This window comes from Amblyomma americanum, chromosome 1 (genome assembly GCF_052857255.1).
Source record: "Amblyomma americanum isolate KBUSLIRL-KWMA chromosome 1, ASM5285725v1, whole genome shotgun sequence".
NCBI lineage: Eukaryota > Metazoa > Arthropoda > Arachnida > Ixodida > Ixodidae > Amblyomma > Amblyomma americanum.
Window position 1 is genome coordinate 558,092,868 of NC_135497.1, and position 21,699 is coordinate 558,114,566.

The window sequence follows — 21,699 nt, forward strand, 5'->3', positions numbered from 1 at the left end:
ATGACATACGAGTCTTTGATGAAGAGGGTACAACACATTGTGAAAGCAAAGAGAACGAGCAAGATGAGCCGGATCGAGAAGAACCACAGATCTGCTGTGGCAATTACTACGCCTGCCAAGAGGAATGAAGATGGAACATGGACTGTGCAATCCCAGTCCACAAGAGGCCTCACATACAGGATTTCAAAAGAGAAAGGTAGTGCCTGCTGCCCTCTGAAGTGCAGCGAGTGCATGGTGTGTGTGCATAGCTATTCATGTGATTGTGAGGAGCACCGAATGAGCTTGACGATCTGCAAACACATTCACTGTGTGGTCATCGCTGGCGCACCTGAAGGAAGAGATCACAAGATCCTGAAAGCTACTGAAGCAGTGTCATCCAATTCAAAGAAAAGCGAGGCTTTCCACATTTTGGAAAGTGTTCAAACAGCAGAAGCCTCTACAAGCATGACAAAATCTGACTTGGTCTTGGCCAAGATGGAATTGCTCAAAGAGTATGTCGCAGAGCAAGAAATTCCTCAAGAAGTGCACAACAAGGCCAGCAAGCTTTTGGACCCTGTACTGAAGATTTATGAAGGCACTAAGAAGCAAGAAATGCCCCACACATTAAGGGAGCCTGCAAACAAGAAAATCGAACACCAAGTCAGGTTTCATTCCACTAAGAAGCAGAGGCTGTCCAGCTCAGGTACAAGTTTTTCAAAGCCAACTGAGCTTCAGAAGGAGAACATAAAAAAACAAATCCTTAAGAGCAATGCTGAGGCAACTGTTATAATAACATCTCCAGGACACAACTACATATGAAAGATGATATCGACTCTATGGCACTCTCTTCTGGTTTACAACCCGTCTACAAGTTCATCTGTGTACTTATAGACCTCACCTATGAGGTGTGCAGCTGTCTCGAACCAGATGGATGGTGTGTGCGTTAGAGCGCGAGAGGCACCTCCATACTGGCCATATATGCTGCAGGTAAGTATATTTTCCTTTCAGCAGCAGCTTTGTGGTACCAGTAGGATGGTGTGTGCGTTAGAGCGCGAGAGGCACCTCCATACTGGCCATATATGCTGCAGGTAAGTATATTTTCCTTTCAGCTCAGTGTGTTGCACACTTAAACAACTGAAGCGAAACCTACAGCACAATGGTTTCTCTGCATCTGGCTTAGCCAGACCATTTTTTTCTCTCGGCAGAACCTGACTGCTAGAGAGCGCGTCTCCCAGGTGGCGGATAGGGAGGCTCTTACCAAGCACCTGAAGTGTGCAGCTTGCAAAAGGCACAATAAGTTTGATTAAATGAGGGAACCTTCTGGCATGGTGTGTCTTATAAGTACAGAGTGCTCGGTAAGAGTGGTGCGTGCACCCGCGGACCAACAGGGGTTTCACTGCCTTGACACATTCCCCACCTGTACATGCTTCCTTTTTCCTCAGGTCCATGGCTACACATTGCTGGCAATTCACAAAGTTGCTGTTAGGGTGCAACTTGATGCAGACATTTTCTGAACAACTCTGCTAAGTGGCACATGGTACTATTATGCGCTGTCAAATAAGAGTTCAGTGTGTGCAGAGCTAAAAGCGACGACTGTTCTAATTTGCGCTGTTGTGATTGTCTTTCAGGTGACAAACAACCAAAGAGACGTGAAGACAACATTGATGGCCTTTCATGATTGTACTGAAGATGTCATTAGCATCAGTTATTGAAATACTTGGAAGATCGCAACTTATACTATGCCTTACCTTTCCTTCAGATTCTAGTATATTGCAATCTGCCTGTCATAGCACAGAAATAAACCTATATTTATTTTGTTCCTGCAACTGCGTTGTCGTCCAATCTCTTTGCAGGTACATGCATCCAGAGATTTGAATTCATTACCAGCATTGTCTGGCGTGCAGTGCAGAAATAAACAAAGCTGCAACACTTTTTAAAGATGCATTGTCACCACAAGCAATCGTAAATTATTTTTCCAATAAAAACAATCTATACATTGTAGATTGTTTACATATTTTCTTAAGCACCCACATAAATTAAAGTAGATAAACTGAGGTGTGACAACTGAATAGATGTGTGAATTGAGATATGGTTAAGTGAGTGCACAAAATAGACTAAGGGACCACAATAACACTGTTCATAACACTGCTCAAAATGCTATACTGTTGCAGTACTGTAGAATCTGCAGAAAGGGCCACACAGCATTTCACTGAGTTAATAGGTAAGATAGATTAGCCTGCATTCATAGTGACAGTCATTAGAACAGCTGCATGGCAAACTCTTTAAGAATGCATCCAAGTCATCAGAGCCTTTTTTTATTAAATAATTATTGCATTAGCACTGCACAAATATTTACTGTTTACATTACAATAGACTACATTGGTAACAATAGCTTGGATTATCATCTCCTGATATGCGTATACAGTTGAGCTTAAAGTGGTATAGACACAAAATTTTTGCTTACATCTTCTTTGAAATGATGCATCAAACATTAGTATAGACGGGTCATCACTTGACATTTGCCTACGGCCGCTAAATAATTTGTAACAATGTCACTAATTAGGTTACATTGTTCACGATACAAAATGTGTGATGCATGTCCTAGGTTTGGGCTAGGATTAGTGTAATGTATGCAAGTCATTTTTCATTTACAGGAGCTTATTCTAGATGTTCAATAAAGCCCAGGAAGGTGTTAGCAGAACACACAGTTATTCTTTTGATTCCATGACAGGTATGACTTAAGATGAACACCAAGATATTTATATCTTGTGATAAGCACGCTAATAGGTGTTATCTGGAAACTATCTGGAGGATATTCGGGTACTCTGTGAATGATGAATTCAGCATTAGAGACATTAAGGAGCAAGAAATTGTTTCATCGAGATGTGACCTTTAATATTAGCAGTCCATATGAGCAATCACACTGAGGTAAATCAAAGCATCATCAGTGAATAATCTAGTCATGCAGACAATCTTATATTACGTGTCGATCAACGACTGGTTCCATGTGATGAGTATAGGGTAAACTGTGCTTGATGACCTGCTTCAATTCGAACTTCCTCCCCCATAAAAAGTAATGCTGATATTCATATGCCCATACACACGCCCATGCCAATATTCATATGCCCATACACAGAGTGTTTAGCGTGGGAGAGTTGAGATGCAAATATGCAGCAGTACGCAGGCCTCCATTACCTTTCTGCTAAAAAACAGCTGGAATGAGTTCTGCACCAATTGCGTGAATTAATTATCAACTCTTGCAGGAGAAAATATACAATTTAGATTTCAACAACATATATCATACAAATGCTCACACTGAATTCGAAAATTTTGCTGAGGCTCTTGAGTCTGTCATATCGAAATGCACATTATGCACTACCCGTAGGTACGAACAATTCTTTGTGCCTGTGGATGAATCAGAACATACTTGAGGCTATACAAGAGAAGGATCAATGGTATCGTAAGTGGAAACGTCAAAAAGAAAACATTTGTTATTCAAACAAGTTCAGATCCTCCAGAAATTATGGAGTGGCATTAATACAGATGAGAAAGATAGAATACAACTGTATGCTAATACAGAAACCAGAAGGAAACTCCTGAAAAATGTGGGATGTGGGAAATAGCGTAATCGGTAGACAGTTAAAACAGCGCGTAGTTCCTGAACACATTGATGAAAACACAGTTGATAGGTTTGATAATTCCTTCACAAACATTGGCCCTGAGTTTGTAGCTCATATCCCTAATCTACCATGCTCTGTTAATGACCCTTGTGTTCATGACACCTTCTTACCGCAAGCTGTTGCCGATTGTGACATCACAGCAATCAAGAAAACTCGTTGCAAACAAGGCAACCAGACATGACGGGATTACTTTGAGAGCATTAAAGAGAACATCCACCAACTTGCTCCACTCCTATCAATAATAATGGATCATGCAGTTTACGAAGGTATTTATGCAAATATTTTGAGGATCGCTGCAGCTATACCAGTTCACAAACAAGGATAGTAATGATTCAGGCAGTTACCGTCCAATCTCAGTTTTGAGTATCATTAACACTGTGTTCGAAAAACTTGTCGGAAAGCAACTAAATGACTACTTGGAGAGAACTAGAATCATATCTCACTGTCAATAAGGCTTCAGAAATAACAGGTCTACATCTACAGCAGTAATGGCATTGTCTCAAGAGTTATGTTCATCTTTGCATAATTATGAAATGTCTGCAGCCTTGTTCCTAGACTTAAAGAAAGCATTTGATACTGTTAATCATAACATTTTAATTCACAAGCTAATGAAATATCTGCAGCCTTGTTCCTAGGCTTAAAGAAAGCATTTGATACTGTTAATCATAACATTTTAATTCACAAGCTAGAGCACTATGGTTTTAGGGATTCCACTCTTGATTTTTTACAAGCTACATTACTAACAGAAAACAATTTTTCCACATAAAACACTTAAAATCATCTCGACAGCCTGTGTGTGCTGGAGTGCCTCCAGGGGTCAGTCTTAGGCCCTGTGCTGTTGAGTGTTGCTTGCTAATACTTTGTTCACTGATCATTTATAACCAAGTTTCATGTTGGCATCTTCTGTTGCTGTAATAACAAATGTGTACATTGGGCCTATACTAGCTTCGGCTATTGACCCAGCAGTTTTTGCAAACGTTTTGTAGTATCTGAAGTTAAAAGAAAGTACATGCTCTGAATTAAGCATCTGTGATCATGACCACTGGTAGAGCCGGATCAAACAAGTGCATTACGTCACAAGTTGAAAGTAGTTGATTCACTTCATGAAAGCTTTGAACTGCCTCAGAGTCCCAAGCGAAAGCAACGTAGTGTCACAAGAGCCTGCGCAGAGGCTCAACAACACCTGCATAGTGAGACCACAATTGGGACCACTTGTTAAAACCACTTGTTTTGAGGTGGCACCACTTGAAAACAAGTGGGACCGTTTGGAATCCCACTTCATATTTGGAATCATTGTCTATAAAGTGGTGACATTTGGAATCCCACTTCATAGACACCTCGAATTGCCATGAACTACTTAAGCGCACACTCCAAGGGAATGTTGAAAATCCACTGCAGCACGAAGAGGCTCATGACTGAAAAAATGCAGATGCAGGAACCATTGGAAGCAAGCTGTTGTCGATGCACAGTGGTTAGAGTAAATGGTACCACAGGCCCACAAAGCGCAGATTTTGTTGAAAAAATCGGCCGTTTTGTTAGCATCAATGCCGCAGTGTCCAGGTATCCAGTAAAAGCGCATTTCTTTAACATGTAGTGGAATGAAAAATCTTAGAGAATGGCCCAGAAGACCGTCCTTCGAGCCTTCGAGTGAGTCAGGACAGAAAGGCTGTCAGCAAGTATAATGACATCAGTAACGATGCAAGAGACCTTATCTATAGGGCCAACTGAACCCCTAGAAAATGAACAGCGAATATAGGTGTATAATCAGGGGCCCGAAACGAATAACTGCAATCTAGAGCCAATAGCTGCCTATAGGCGACTTCATGCAAACATTTAAAGCGAAAGCCTTTAATGGCTCTCGTTATCCATCCGTCCGCGAAATCTGTCACACTATAACGTCATCAATGGTATAATAATTGATATAACCCATATAGTCTTAGCAATTAAGAAGTAATTGGTGATTAGAAATTGCGCATTAGTTTGTAATTACACATTAATTTGTGAAGTAAATTAATAGCTCAAAACGAAACGTTAAAAATAAAAATAAATAACAATTTTAAAGAAACAAAAATAAAAAGGAAAAATTAACTTATGTGACAATGCAGTTTCAGAAGCGAAAAATTAAAAATAATTAAATAAAAATTAAAAGAAGCAGCCACAGTGGGCGCAGAAAGGCTTTCGCCTCGCGCACTTTAAATCGCCAAAGTGGCCACTGAATTTTAAAAAAAAGTGCCTCTTCGTACAAGCGATTAATCGCCTTTTCCCGGTTCGCCCTGCACCTTCGAGCAACAATTTCATCCTATGAAGTTGTCCGACGCAACGCCAGAAACGAGCTGATCACGAACAACAGTGTTCACGGAATTGTCGAAGTCGCAGTTCTACGCAGGTTCGCGTAACTGAGCAATGTAAACCTGCAGCTGACAGGCTCGCCAGGGTTCTGTAAACATATCTTGAACCGCGGTAGCGTTCCGTCGTGGCTGAGGACAGACGGTTGCAAGTGCTGAGCGCGGTTTGAAACGTATCTTCGCCTTTCGTAACTTCACTTATGGCGAATTCCACTGGTGGATCTGAAGTGAGGCGCTCGAATCGCAAAAGAGCGCCCCAAACCGCCTCGGAGCAGATCCGCCACTGGTCGGCGTATCAACCTTGTGAGCTCCGTTGGAACGGAGTTGCTCCAATCGACCAGCGGAATTCGCGCGGTCGGTCCAGGTCGACCAGTTGAACTCGAATTCGTCGTCGCGGAGCAAGAAAAGCTGCTCCAGCACGACCAGTGGAAATCGCCATTAATTTAGGTCCCTGCTCCTTCATTTTGCGCTCGTGGCAGGAGGCGTTAATTGCAGAACGACGCTGACCTTCGACGCCGCGCGACTGCAAAGGCATGGCTTTGCGCCGGGTTGCAGCAAACTCAGGCCAGACGCCTCTAAGTAGGTAGAAACAGTGCCTTCCACTGGTTCCATGGTACTGGTGACTGGCCCGGTGTTTCCAGGAATGTACGAGGGGGCGTAAGATCCGTGCAACTCATAGTAACTGTTTACCTCGTCGACACGTTGTTGTATTGTAGATGCAAGATCGAACGACACACCGGAGCGAGCGATGTCATGATGACGCCAAGTTTCCGCCGAACCCCCCCCCCCTCTACTTTCTTGCGTCACGTATACGTGGTGTCAAGAGACATGCATGTGACTGAAACTCTGAAGAAGCGAAACTGAAAGTAAGACAACCGAAACTGAAAATAAGAGAAGAGAAACTGAAACTGCCGCACAGTTCATTACCTGATGGACACAACACTATCACGTATTACTTAACGTCTTCATAAAACCGCGGTTTGTTCTTCTATAGGATTAGCAGCATTAGTATATGTTTGCTATTAATGACACCCAGGTAATGAACATGATTTACCAACTTAAGTAGTGTTGGTTCTGGTGTAACACACGAAAAATTTATAGGCATGCCTTTGTGTATACGCCAGAAATGAAATTGTGAAGCAAGCCTTGAAACTGCCTGTGCATTTCTCATAAAAAAAAGAAAAACATTATCTTGTTTTCAAAGCATGCGTGTCATCTATATCAGATGTGACTAATGTTGAGCTATAACTTTAAATGGCTCATGCTGGCTGCCATCAAAAATCACTTTTTTTTATTCAACAAACCTCATAACTCATTTCTGTCACGAAAGCAACGAAATGCTTCACTTATATCTCATTGCTTTGGTGCAGTCATGGTTCATTATGCAATGTAAAATCTGATTAACGAATATTTTTGTTACTTGTTGCACGATACGTTTGTTCCTGAAATTCAGCACATCCACCAGTATTGCGTTCCCGCGCGGCTTTCTTTTTTTTAACTGAGTACAGGTGAATAGCCACCGGATTCTTGGCTGATCGCCCAGTGTAGGTATGTGCCATCTTTTGATAGGCTAACAACATCAACAAAATTCGTCTTTCACTTCCAATCATGTGTGCTGCGGTATACTTTTTCTTCGACTTTGTATTGATTCCATCCGTAGTAGGCATGGGAGGCATTGGCCACGCTATCAGCTTCCGCACGTTAGGTTCACGCAGAATTTGTTAGCTCCCGCTTCAAGTTGATCTGATCTCCTTGCAACGAGTTGCTGAAGAAAACGGGTGGACGGGGCAGTGCGGGAAGAAGAGTCGTCGAAGGAAGACATTTGTAATGTTTCTTGAATATAGCCAAAGTTTCTGTTACCGTTATTCAATTTTTGTCCCCCTGTGATTTATCAGCTATTATTCGAACCCCCAAAGTTTAAAGTTCAAAGTAGTAGCATTACTTTTAAATTCAGAAGAAGCTACTAAACATTACAATTGGGATATATTCGCAAAATCTGGCTTGGAGCTATTCTGTTTGTATCCCTGATTATACTCCTATATTCTTCGTAGAGTTTTTGGTTATTTTGGCTCTTCTCTTAATTCCCAGGCATGTAGCTTGAGTTCTCATTCTTGCAGACTGCCTTTCAGTTCTAGTCTCCAAAATTCCGGAAAATCGTTATTGAATTGGTCGCTTAGGTTTTATGTTCCGTGCACAGTGCGTGAGATCCACTTGGTCTGAGTACCTGCCTATTCGGGTGTTTATTTTAACGAGGTGGCTGATTTATTGGCAAGGTCAGCTCTCAGCGCTCCTGTAATCTTTCCTGTCCTTCACCTCATTATGTTGGAAACTTCACGTTTCCAGCGGTTCCAACATATTTCAGCCAGCTTGAGTGATCCGTTGCTCAATACCGTGGATTTTCACCACTTAAATTACCCATGGAATGTCCAGTGGTGTAAATCAAGGTGTTGCGAGGTGTCAGTGACGCTTCTGCGATGCAAAATCCCTCACTTAAATTTATACTTGCGCCGATGCGGGTTCGCTGCGACAAACCTTTGTGTCTCATGTGGGCAAGTTGAAACAATAGGTCATTTTCTCCTCTCTCGCCGGCGGTTCGCAGTTCAAGGAAAGCAGTATTTGGAGGTCCCTCTTTCGAGGTTAGGACTCCCTCTGTCTCTTCCAGTTCTTCTCTCGTTCGGTGCGAGCGCCAAGGAATTTCCGTTAAGCAGTGTTTGTGGCTACCTTCATGATTACATAAGTGCGACTGATCGGTCACCTTGTTAGCTGCATACAAAATTCTGTTGCATGTCTAAAATGCTTGATTCTATTCTCGGTAATTCATATTTCTTAAATTTTATTGAATTTTCCAATTTTTATCCTGATTCAGTCTTCTACGCCGCCGCCTCACGTCTTTTTTTTCCCCCGTGCAAATATTTCATTGGCAATCTCCACTGTACCTTGGCAAATCCCCCCGCGTGGGTATGTGCCATATACGTTTACTGACGTGAAGAAGAGTGTGGGCTACAAACACTGTCTGTACTTGTGCTCTTCCTTTTATTTGTTGTCTGTTTGCATTGTAAGGCATTAATAGGTAGAAAGGCATGCACGTAATGGACATACCCTGTACGCATGAATGCGGAAGATGGTCATGGTTGTCCAAGCATTGCCATCAAAGCAACGGGACCTTCAAGAAACAGCTAGGATATGGTTGTGACCCCTCACATGCAGTGATACTCACACAATTTGAAAATGTTGCAAGTTACAGCAGTGCCGTGGTTATATTGCTGCAAAACAATTAAGCTAGCCTATTCATGCGGAAATATTTTTAGAGGCTGCCAAAAAGGAACATGTCAAAAAGTTACACGTCCTGTTTCATTGTGTTTGAAATGAGGCTTAAGATTAAATTAATGTTACAAATACGCGCTGAAGAAATGAAACGATTAAACTCTCATGTGAAGGAAATACAAAAGGGTATATTTACGAAAACTTATTTACAAGCTAAAATAGCATCGCACACACACTCTCACGGGTTCCTTGTCGTCTGTCACTTGACTGAGTCGCCTCCAAGCGCTGCAGGCTACCGCGCGCCTGCAGTGCACCGGAAGCGCACACACACACAAACACACACACTCTCACGCGCACACGTGCATGGGTCCACTTGAATGGAGACGCCGCACGGCTCTCCGGTTCGTACTTCGGGCAGCGGCGGCATTTCCCGCGGCCCTAACGACCACACCAATAAGCTAACGAAGCGGGCGCCCATCGGTCCGTTCGCAGAACGGAGGGTGCCGCCAAGGACGCCCTCTCGCACCGAAAGCACACATGCGGGCACAAAAGAACGCTCGCTGCGCAGAACGACACTCGCAGAGAAACACATGTATATGAGAAATGGCCCCTTCTTACAAATGATGGTGGTAAACGAAATGAACAAGCAACTGCTGTGCAATCCATGCACTGTCATGCAGTACTTACACAATCACAGTCCAGTGACTGCAGAGCGGTCTGCAACCAGTAACTTGCAAAAAAACTATACTATGCAGCGAGCTTGTTTGCACGGTATTTGTTACATTTATCGAACGATCACATGAAATTGGTATGGCTATTTCTACACAGTGCATTTCCTAAAGACTCCTTTCTGCCATACTGTACTTTTTACCCAAAATGCTTCTTACAGAGTCATAAATTGTTACGTACGCGTATAAAGATGTTTGTAGCAGGTGTGTGAGCCTGAACAAAAAAAAACTTTTTATTTTCCTTAATTCTTCAGTATTCCTGATTACGACGACATATGGGCATTTATATGTTAGAACAATTTTTTTCACGCATCACAATTAACTGATGCACCGATGTGTTTGGTGAACATTCATCTTCAGACGTTTCATGTCTGTTTGGTCAAAAAAATACGAAATAATAGTTGACTGCATTAGTTTTGACTAGCATCACACAGCATGCTCTTGAAATTCCTCTAGCTGTTGTACAGAAGTCTGTAATTGGCTTCATTGCATAGCTTCATACTTGAACCATTTAAACTCTGCAAACTGTTCTTTTTACCGCACATGGCGACATGGCATGCGAAGCCGCGTGGGAACGGGCGAGGAGGATTCGGAGGTACAGCTGCAACTTCGCTGGAATCCAAAGACAGCTAGGCACTTGTCACGGTTAATTTCGGAAAGGCGGCTATGCCCCAGTAAAGTTGCGTAAGGTCTTTCCTTGCAGACCTTACTAAGTTCCTTCACTTCGCACCAGAAATGCTCACCGCCCGATTTTCACGGCAATGAATAAGCTTGCAAGGAATGTTATCGGCGGTCGCACGTGCATGACAATCCTTTCGACATGCGTGACGATGCCCACCGAAGGCATTTCAGGCTGTCGAAGGGACTTGTACGCTGGCTAAGCGAAGAGCGCGGAACATGCGTCACTGACAGCCCCCTTCCTTTCGCCGTCTTGTCCATCGTGCGTCGCGCCGAGCCCGACAAAGAGGAGGCCGTCCCCCCCCCCCCCCACCCTTCCCTCCTGAATGGGGGGGGGGGGGGAGGGGGGCGGAGATTCCGCAAATAGTTTCCCAGAGGCATCCTGTTTTTTTTTTTTTTCATGGGGTCAAGGAAGGTTTTCCCAAGCAGTGTGAGGCAACGTTCTCTGTTCATTCTAGAGAAGCAAGCTTACACTGCAAAATTAAACCTTGTCTTTCTCTTCCAAATGCAATTAACTAGGAGTCCTGTCCAAAACCATTTCAGGTTGTTATGTGGGCACCCCCAACCTTTTTTTTTTCGTGTAACTCCAGCACTTCACCTTTGTCATTGTAGACGCTATTGTTCAAGTACCATGCAACATCCTGTTATTAGCACTTGCTAATTCATGCCTTCTGCAGGGTTTAAAGGACTTTAATTGGAAATGAGAGCATGTGCACAGGGTGGAAAGCGCGTGATCTGCCAGGAAACACTAAAGCGGCCCCGAGAAGGGATCTTTATTAAGGATGCCAGCCATCTTGGGCCTCTTCACTTGGCAACGACGACAAAGCGTTTGCGGTCCCTATGGTTAGGCCCCGCTGTGGAAGCCATCCTCGGACACGACCATGACCTTCGACATCTGATGTTTTTATTTAAAAACACAGGGACCGAAGTCGTGCTGTATGCAGTGCAATCGCCATGTGGTTCCATAATCATCCATTTAGCCCGGCTCTTTGGACGGATTCAGGAAACGACTGAAAAGAACAAAAGTAACGAGCAAACAAAGGTGCGCTGCATAAAAGTTAGAACGTAAAGAGACGCTGGCACGCTGATCATAACAGCGAGCGATCCAGGAGCGAGCGCATCGAGCAAGGCATAACTGCTTCTGCCCTTCTTTGCAGCTGTTGAAACTGCACGGACGCTGCTGCACAATCACCGGAGGACTACACGTGCTGCTGAGGGGAGCAATCGCTGCTGCTTCCGGGGGAGCCTGCCTTACCTGCGACCAAATCTCCAGCGGCAGATCCTGACTAAGCGCCGGCGCATTGCATCGACATCCCGTCCTTCAGCTATAAATTGGCGCACCAGCGCCAGACAAGCATCATAACAGCGAGCGATCCAGGAGCGAGCGCATCGAGCAAGGCATAACTGCTTCTGCCCTTCTTTGCAGCTGTTGAAACTGCACGGACGCTGCTGCACAATCACCGGAGGACTACACGTGCTGCTGAGGGGAGCAATCGCTGCTGCTTCCGGGGGAGCCTGCCTTACCTGCGACCAAATCTCCAGCGGCAGATCCTGACTAAGCGCCGGCGCATTGCATCGACATCCCGTCCTTCAGCTATAAATTGGCGCACCAGCGCCAGACAAGCATCATAACAGCGAGCGATCCAGGAGCGAGCGCATCGAGCAAGGCATAACTGCTTCTGCCCTTCTTTGCAGGTGTGTAGCATTGAATTATTCTTATTTAGAAAATTTGCTACCCGCTCGGCGCCTTGATCGCTCGCTGTTGAAAAATGGGTGACAAACCACCTGGTACAATCAAAGATCTGCTGAAGTATGTAAATGATCAGAATGCCGACCTTAGAAAGGAAGTAGAAGAACTGAAGCAAAGCATGACTTTCATGAACGATTCCTTCGAAGCCTTTCGCACGACAGGTGAAGAACTCGAGGCCTTGAAGAAAGAGCACGCAGCCCTAAAACTAGAGAAAGATGAACTAGCACAAACCTTAGCAAAAACGCAGAAGGAACTGATTGAACTAAAGCAATACTCCAGGCTTTCTAACGTGGAAATTAAGGGCATCCCGGAGACCGAGGACGAGTCACTGGTAGAAGTGGTCCAGAAAATAGGTGAAAAAATTGGAATGGACGTAGAAACAACCGACATAGACGTAGTACATCGTGTTCCCACAAAAGAAAAAACGAAAAAGAACGTCATTGTCAAGTTTGCTTCACGCGCAGCTCGGGACAAATTTTTGCAGTCTGCAAGGAAAAAGAGGCTATCCGCAAATGACATCGGTTTTTCCGAGACCACACCCGTGTACCTGAACGAGCACCTGTGCCCCGAATACAAAGCATTGCTTGGAATGGCAATTGCCCGAAAGAAAGCCAACAACTGGAAGTTCGTCTGGGTCTCTAACTCTAAAATACTGGCAAGGAAAGCAGAAAATTCCACTGTCATACACATAGCCACTCGCGACGACCTGTCTAAGATAGTATAGCCGTTTCCTTTTTTCTAAAGCATTGCGCTTACATAGCGACAAGCATAAAAATGCTGAACAACACAGCCAGAATACGTGGAAAAAACATATCTTTACTACACTGCAACATTAGAAGTCTGCATAAAAACTATGACTCACTCGCTGCCTTTCTTTCTCACCAGAAAATGCGATATGACGTCATAGCAATTTCAGAAACGTGGCTCAAAGGAGACGAATATCTGAATCTACCTGGTTATAAATTTGTGTCCTTGCCAAGAGCGGCTGGTTCTAGAGGCGGTGGTGTAGCTTTTTACCTGTCATCGGAAATCACTTACAAAAAATTACTGGACATTACAGAGACCAGTATGGGTAACTACGAAATGCTCTTTATAGAACTAGGGAACAACATGGTTATTGGTGTCATGTACCGTCCACCCATGTCTAGAACTCAGCCATTTTTGGACAAACTAGAAGAGGCACTGTACAGCCTCACAAATAAGGAAAAAAAGGCGGTTATTTGTGGCGACGTTAACATCAACACAGCTGTTTCATCTAGTAGTGAATACGTAAATCTTTTGTCATCCTACGGCTTTCAAAACCATATAGCAAGTCCAACCAGAATAACGCCAACATCATCATCTACAATAGATCACATATTATCAAATTTGGATGTCAGCCCCTTGAAATTTGGTGTGATAAAATATAACATTACAGACCATTTCCCGACCTTTCTTATCGCTCCTACAATAGCTGTACATCATTCCAAGGACAACACTCATATGTCACCTAGATGGGACTATGAGGCAACAAAAATTTCTATCCAAGAAAAAGACTTTTCAAGCATCGATTTTGATGACGCCAACAAAGCATATAATGCATTCAGCACGCTGCTTTCATCATGTTGCGTCCAAAAGCAATACAACTCTCGCAGAGCATGGCGCCTTCATTCACCTATTTGTCCTTGGATGAATGAAGAAATACTCTCCATAATCAGACTAAAAGAGCATTGGCATACTAAGTTGATGAAAAATCCAAACAACAATTATTACAAGGAAAAGTACAGAAGCATACGGAATATGTCACTTTCTATGATGCGAAGGCGAAAAAAACAGTATTATAGCAACCTGGTTAAGAAAGCCCAAGGTAACTCAAAAGAAATATGGCGGATAATCGCTTCCATTACTAGATCCCTCGAGAAATGTAGTATTTTGCCAGAGCTCAGTGCCTTCAACTCTGACCTAGCATGTCTTGCTTCAACGTTCAACCATTTTTTTCTTAACATAGGTAATAGTATAGCTGCCACCTTGCAAATCAACTCTTGTACTGTTTTGCCAACTCCGTGCTCTAATACTTTTGCTTACACAGAGATAACAGCTGCCGAAATTGTTGCTGTCGTCCGCCAGATGTCGCTTAATAAAGCTATGGGTCATGACGAAATATCAGTGAACATCATTAAGGACAACATTCATATTTTGTGCCTTCCACTGGAAAAAATATTTAATCAGGCTTTTTTATCGGGTATCTATCCTGAAACGCTCAAGATTGGGAGAGTTGTACCGATCTACAAAAACGGCAATCCCAATGATGTAGAAAATTACCGCCCAATCACCATACTGAGTTGCATTAATACGCTCTTCGAAAAACTAATAGCTAAGAGAATACAGGATTTTGTTGAAAAATATGGCATCTTAGCCAGAGAACAGCATGGTTTCCGCAGAGGTCATTCTACAGGCACAGCAGTACACTCAGCAACAGAAATAATTAACAGGGCTTTAAATTCAAACAAGATTATTGTAGGCATATTCCTTGACATTAGAAAAGCATTCGACACTGTTAAACATGACATTTTGTTACAGAAACTTGAAAGTTATGGATTTCGAGGACCAGCCAGCAATTTTTTCCGTAGCTACCTAACTAACCGCATGCAATTCGTGCAAATCTCAGATCAAAGATCTTCAATGGGGGAAGTTAGGACAGGAGTTCCGCAAGGGTCAGTACTTGGCCCCCTGCTTTTTTCCCTTTTTATAAATGATTTTCCTCGTTTCATTGAGCATGGACAAGCAGTCATGTACGCAGATGACACAGCTCTACTAATACCTCATCAGTCGGCAGAAAAGGCTGAATCACTTGCAAATGATAGCCTCCAAAAAGCAGCAAATTGGTTTAGCACTAACAAACTAGCGCTAAATGTTAAAAAAACAAAGTTCATTGCTTTCACCTCCCGTCGTAAATCTACCCCCGTAGAATGTAGTCTGCATCTCGATGGATTACCAATTGAACGGGTTCAAAGCTACAAATATTTAGGAGTAACTCTTGATGAGAATCTACACTGGGCACCTCATATAGAAAACTTATGCAAAAAGTTAACCTCTGGGTGCTATGCACTAATTAAAGCACAAAAACATTTTGACAAGAACACACTACGAATGATATATTTCAGCGTTTTCCATAACCATTTAATATACTGCATTGAATCCTGGGGTTTCACCTTCGCATCTTACTTAGCAAAAGTTAGCACTCTCCAGAAAAGGGCTGTCAGAATAATATCATATGCACCGAGAGCAATACCATCCAAACCTCTTTTTGATGAATTAAACATAATGCCCTTCACCAATGTACGTGAGTACAAAACGGCCATTTTAGTCCGCCAGATAATTAGCACGAACTCTCCACATCCTTCTTCCATATTCATCTCTCCCAAACGTGACACTAGGCAGGCACAGCACAATAATTTTAATTTACCCATAGCTCACAACATATACGGGCGGCGCTCAATTTCTTTTATCGGGGCTAAAATATGGAATACCGTGCCGTGTTACATGAAATACACGTCCAACTTTGTTTCTAAACTAAAACGCCACTACCTTAACAAGCAATCTGATGCACCAAGCTAAACACGTGTTGTTGCTCATAGCAATGCTCCATATAGTGATTGTTTAACTCTGACAATGTTTGTAATGGATCCATCACTAGCCATAGCGGCTAAGGATCCAGATGACTACACAGCATTTTGTGTATCAATTTCTGCGTGAATAAACGTTCTGATTCTGATTCTGAATGCTGTAGCGAGGTCTAACATGTAAAATTTCGCGGCTGGCGTCGATTTCTACAAAGCGCGAGTAGTGCCTACGGAAATAAACAAAGGCGCACTGGAGATGGGTAAGTCTGTATACAAGCACGAGTTTTTGTCTCTACCAGCGATTTACTAGCTCACACCGCGCTATTTAGATGTCTGGCGTCGATTTCGACAGAGAGGGAATACGGGCACGAAACGGGACGCTCGCGATCTGCCAGGAAACAATGAGGTGGCCCTAAAAAGGGCCGTTTGCAGGAGCACTTCAACCGCGACCTGCAGCGGCGTGGCGGCGCGGTGAGCAGTAGGCCCAGCAGTGGTCCGTCTTGTGCCCTTTGGCTCCGCACCGACGACACCGGTGCACGACGTACACCTCTCCTGGTCTTGCCCTTGAAGCCGGCGCTATCCCTGGTCCGTAGATCTTGACGAGGGCCGCGACGATAATCTTTGACATCTGGTCGATGCCCCGGTCTCTCGCCACGTGATATCGGTCTGAGGCAAACAAGGACAGCATCGGTTTGCCAGAAGCATCCAGGAAACGATGCTGCAAAAAAAGTTACGTTACAAGCGCCGCAATTTGGTGAGTTCTGCTCGAGAAAACTTGCGAAAATGTTGTTCAACCCTTACCTCGGGGTTGAGAATGTGCACGCCCGACAAGCGCTTCAGCGTGGCTGACAGACGGCGGTTCAGCTGGCGACGCCGGCGGTCCTCAAATTGCGCCTTACGTGGCTCATCGAAATGGCGTGGCAAGACTTTGAAGACCAGCACGACACTGGCCACGTTCTCCTGCAGCAGCAAAACGAGGTCCTGGAATGCGCAAGACATGTAGGTAAGCGGTACAGCACTTCATGAAGCGAAATTTGAGATAAAATGCGTACCTTTATGTGGCTGGCGATTTCTCGCGGGTCATCTCCTCTGTCGAGACAAAATCGGCGCGCCGAAAGCATGTCTCGGGAATTATTTCAGCTAGGCTGATTGCGTCGTGGCCGCTAAAGCTGAAAGTGCATGTTCTCACTACCGGCGAAAGCCGCAAGCGAGAACTGCACAAAAATTTCAGCTGCCTGTCGCCGACGAGCACACCACGCAAAACAGCCATAGCTGGACAGCTCCCGAAACAAGCGCTGCTGCCGAGCCCCACGAACCGAATGTCATGCTGCGCGGCGGCAGCGGCGGGGGCGCCTAGCGATTCCCTAGGTGCTCTAGGGACGCACGTCCGGTTGAGAACGAGGGAGAAGCAGAAAAACGTCACGGAGAAGCGCATTCCATCGACCAATCAGCGTTTCCAGCCCACCTGCACCGAAACGCTTCTTTCTGCGGTGCGTTTGGCCGGCCGCACCGCCGCCGTAACTTACATTTTAACTGTGAACAGCCGCACCCGCGAGGAGCGCATCGCGCTCTGAGGCATATGCGCGCAGTGGTGTTTTCCGTTTCTTTGTTCTTTTCTTGCTGTTTTCTTGTTGAAGCTTCCCCCCATAATAATTCTTGTCGGCGCCCCCCCCCCTATTTTCCATGCGGACAATTCACCCCTCTCGCGCTCGCTGTCTCTAACCTCTGCTTTCTATCCCCCCCCCCCCCCCCCCCCTTTTCTCGTCTGTTCCTTTGACCACCCTCCTCCTTTCCCTCAGTCGAAGAGAGGAGTCTGGTCGCTCGCTGTTTGTCTCTTGTGTGATCTGTTTGTTTGCTCGAAGGAGAGCGTTTTTCAAAGGAGAAAGAGAAATAATAATAATAATAATAATAATTGGTTTTTGGGGGAAAGGAAATGGCGCAGTATCTGTCTCATATATCGCTGGACACCTGAACCGCGCCGTAAGGGAAGGGATAAAGGAGGGAGTGAAAGAAGAAAGGAAGAAGAGGTGCCGTAGTGGAGGGCTCCGGAATAATTTCGACCGCCTGGGGATCTTTAACGTGCACTGACATCGCACAGCACACGGGCGCCTTAGCGTTTTTCCTCCATAAAAACGCAGCCGCCGCGGTCGGGTTCGAACCCGGGAACTCCGGATCAGTAGTCGAGCCCCCTAACCACTGAGCCACCGCGGCGGGGCAAAGAGAAATAAAGAGAAAAAGAAAAACGCGCTGTCGCCCCCTGTCCACCGAGCAGCCCCAGGGAGCGGGCAGAAAAAAAGATAAACAAAAAAGTAAAAAATAAACAGAATCAAACGCAGACAGGGCAGACTTCCCTGGAGCCTCTTCGGCAGGAATATTCAATGCGGAATCAGCGGCGCAGTTAGCTTAACTAGAGACACGTGCACACGTACAAGATGCGCTTTTTATCCCGCGCGCGTTGGAAAAACGTGGGGAATTCCGAGAAAAACCTAGGGGAAACGTGTCTGTCTCCAACCGGACATGACGTCATTAAAAGGTTCGTGACCATAACGTTACAAGCGTGACGTCACATTTTTTTGACCAATCAGCGTTTCCAGCCTACCGACCCGCAAACGCTTGTCTTAATAATAATAATTGGTTTTTGGGGGAAAGGAAATGGCGCAGTATCTGTCTCATATATCTTTGGACACCTGAACCGCGCCGTAAGGGAAGGGATAAAGGAAGGAGTGAAAGAAAGGAAGAATAGGTGCCGTAGTGGAGGGCTCCGGAATAATTTCGACCACCTGGGGATCTTTAACGTGCACTGACATCGCACAGCACTTGGGCCCCTTAGCGTTTTTCCTCCATAAAAACGCAGCCGGCGCGGTCGGGTTCGAACCCGGGACAAACGCTTGTCTTGGAAGTTCGTTTTGGGATGGTTCGGCAATTATAAATAAATAAATAAATATAATGTTACCATGTCCGAAACGCCTATGTCGAAATGGGTTGAGACAGAAAGAGAACGGGCTTAATAAAACAAAAAATTAAGCTCTAATGCGTGCACACGATATGTTCGCAGCATATGCGTGTCGACACATGCTATAACAGTTTTGAGGGAAGTGGTGTTATTCGCCAGGAGAGCGCCTACAATGTGCTGTGCGATGTCAGTGCACGTTAAAGATCCCAGGTGGTCGAAATTATTCCGGAGCCCTCCACTAAGGCACCTATTCTTCCTTTCTTCTTTCACTCCCTCCTTTATCCCTTCCCTTACGGCGCGGTTCAGGTGTCCAAAGATATATGAGACAGATACTGCGCCATTTCCTTTCCCCAAAAAACCAATTATATTTTCACATGCAGTGCACACAGTGCAATCGGAACGATGTTCGCCGATAAGCCAGCTTCCATCTAATTTCGCATTACGTTCATTTCTGCGCCTAATGACTGTGCAATGTGCTGAGCCGCAGCAGCATTTATTTCCTTCTCTACGTCCCTCCAAGCAGTAAAAAAACTTACCATTTGGTTTTAACCCACGACCAGTTCTGGCCAGTTGCTTGGCTCTCAACTAGGAATTTTGACATCCATTGGGCACCCTCTTTTCTAATTTTCTCATTAATCAAATAGGATGCTTCCTTTCTACACTTTATGAAGGTACCTCATTTTCTGTCTTCTTCAACTTCTGGTTCCCCCCCCCCCTGGACGCTTCCTGCGATGGGTGGATGGATGGGTAAGGCTGAACCCTTTAAATCGGGCGTTGGCTCAAGCCACCTAGCCATGACTTATGAAATTTTACTCTTGTCTAGATTTTAGCCACCAATCAGATAACCTTCGCTTGGTTACTTCTACCCGCTTAAAATCTACTTTCTCGTCACTGTCTTTAAATCCCAATACCTTGGATAAATCTGCCCCGCTGCGCCTGTGGAAGCGTAGCGCCCTCATGCGGTGGGGTTGGCACCTTCTCGCAGAACAGGACAACTGTACTTCGCACGTTGCTTCGAGTCACGTTGCGGGCAGCCATCGGGCGGCATCGTACGGTCTTGCATCAGCAAGGCTTCGTGGACGAGGATCATCTTTTGCTAGGCTTGAGCTTTGCGCATAGTTACGTGGTGGCCAACTGGACACTTATCACGCCTCGCACAAGCTCACGTTTGCGTTTAAACCGTAGCATAGCCGGCTAAAGGCCGCATATCGCGAACCATGCCGCAAGACGTGAACTCTGCTGCAAACGATAACGACGGCGTCGGTCAGGGCGGTGAACCAGGGCAGAAGAGCGCCGTCCAGCTTAAGAAAGAGGCCAAGAAGAAGGAGAAGTTGGAGAAGTTCAAGCAAAAGCAGGAGAAGCTGCAGCAGCCCAACACCGGCGTGAGTGGGTTCCCATATGCGAGCCGGTTTCATTCATTCTGTTGCCGCCGTGGAAGTGGAACGCGTGGCGACCTTAAAATCAAGGCTGCTCGTTTGCGTTGTGTCCGTATGGGTGCCTCAACTGAACGTGGAGGAAGCAGCTTGCACATTTTTGACTGTCTTGCTAAGTTCACCCGAATAGATCAGACATTGGCATGTTTGTATGATGCCATTTTTGCAACTGCAGAAAAATTCACTGTCTCGGATACGGCAGAGGTCTTTGCTGCCCTCTTAAGACCGTCCTGCGAAACCAAGACGCGCTGCGTCCAATTTTTTGGTTATTGGTGGTTGAGTACGCGACACAGTGATGTGTTGTTTCTCTTGGCAGAAAAAGCCCAAGGAGAAGAAAGAAAAACAAGTGATCACCTATGACAAGTCAACTGCACCGGGCGAAAAGAAAGGCAAGTAGTATTTTCCCGTGAGATTTTTACACGAAAGAAGGCAGAGCGTGTGTATCACTGCTTGGGGTGGTGATGCCAGCCAGGCACCCTGAGGAGGGAGATGCAGCTTCATACGCAGACACGCGTTGGAATGTTCAGCTGTGCTCTGTTACTTGTTGGTGCTTCTCTCAGTGTCTGGAAGTGTAAGCAGTAAAGCGTCACTGCTGTTGTCAGGTGCTGCTGCCAGCAGGAGTGACGACTGTGCGAAACTGCCACGTGCCCAGTGCAATATTCTTACGAGGGGTTAGCACTCTTCATTCGTATGGTGTTTTTGACCAGTGAAAAGTTTTACTTTGTGTGGTGCAACCAAAATAAGTTGTGCGCTTGGGAAGCAAAAGGGCTGTGTACCACGTGTGGCTTACTGCACTGCAAAACACATGCACCACGGATGCAAACGAGTGAACTGGCCTGCCCCGGAATAAAAATGGTCACCTCCTTGGCTCTGTTGATAGCAGGAAAGGGGTGTGGCAATAACTGTATGGTATGCACCACTTTTGCTTCCAATGGTGCACAGGAAAGAGCGGTCATCCATGATTGCGAGGGTGAGCTGTCTATCAGGAGAAGAAATGAGGACTGTGGTAGTCTTTTCGCCTTCCCGTTAATGAATGACAATCTGCTTATTGGGCTGTAAACGTTGCCATGGCAGTAGGAGGTAGGGAATTTTCTGACTGGAAAAATGCAATTTTATATTGCTAGGTTTACTTACGAAATTGCCCGCCTGTCTCTGTTTCATGAAATTTTATTTTTGCCCACATATCTTGATTTGACCTCTGGTTTAAGGTCACCATTTTCTGTTGCTGTACCAATGTTTCCGACATAACTGCACCAGCGAAAGTACGAACACAGCATTGTCCTGTGT

At 45.0% G+C, this 21,699-nt stretch overlaps 2 protein-coding genes and 1 long non-coding RNA gene across 3 annotated transcripts in view; 2 read left to right on the forward strand and 1 right to left on the reverse strand.

Annotated features, from left to right (window-relative positions):
• Positions 1-824: 824 nt before the first annotated feature.
• LOC144108487 (uncharacterized) lies at positions 825-1,805 on the forward strand. Its single transcript, XR_013309486.1, has 2 exons — positions 825-1,516; positions 1,608-1,805. It is a non-coding gene; the product is annotated as an uncharacterized LOC144108487 (long non-coding RNA).
• A 14,525-nt stretch (positions 1,806-16,330) lies between these two features.
• Positions 16,331-17,278, reverse strand: LOC144116364 (uncharacterized). Its single transcript, XM_077651141.1, has 3 exons — positions 17,079-17,278; positions 16,828-17,007; positions 16,331-16,744 (listed from the first exon to the last, which is right to left on the reverse strand). Exons 1-3 carry the CDS (start codon positions 17,145-17,147, stop codon positions 16,466-16,468), a joined length of 528 nt encoding a protein of 175 aa, XP_077507267.1. The 5' UTR covers positions 17,148-17,278; the 3' UTR covers positions 16,331-16,465.
• A 2,698-nt stretch (positions 17,279-19,976) lies between these two features.
• ValRS (Valyl-tRNA synthetase) overlaps positions 19,977-21,699 on the forward strand; it is a 359,853-nt gene continuing 358,130 nt past the window's right edge. Inside the window, exons 1-2 of the mRNA XM_077651139.1 lie at positions 19,977-20,361; positions 20,729-20,801. Of these exons, the coding sequence (XP_077507265.1) occupies positions 20,197-20,361; positions 20,729-20,801 (238 nt within the window). The 5' untranslated portion in view covers positions 19,977-20,196. The remainder of the gene's footprint in view (positions 20,362-20,728; positions 20,802-21,699) is intronic.

Coding starts and splice junctions, on each gene's coding strand:
- LOC144116364 (XM_077651141.1), bottom strand. CDS start 17,147: ATGCTTTCGGCGCGCCGATTTTGTCTCGACAGAGGAGATGACCCGCGA. Junction 17,008..17,078: donor AAATCGCCAGCCACATAAAG/GTACGCATTTTA, acceptor TGCGCATTCCAG/GACCTCGTTTTGCTGCTGCA. Junction 16,745..16,827: donor TGCACATTCTCAACCCCGAG/GTAAGGGTTGAA, acceptor CTTTTTTTGCAG/CATCGTTTCCTGGATGCTTC.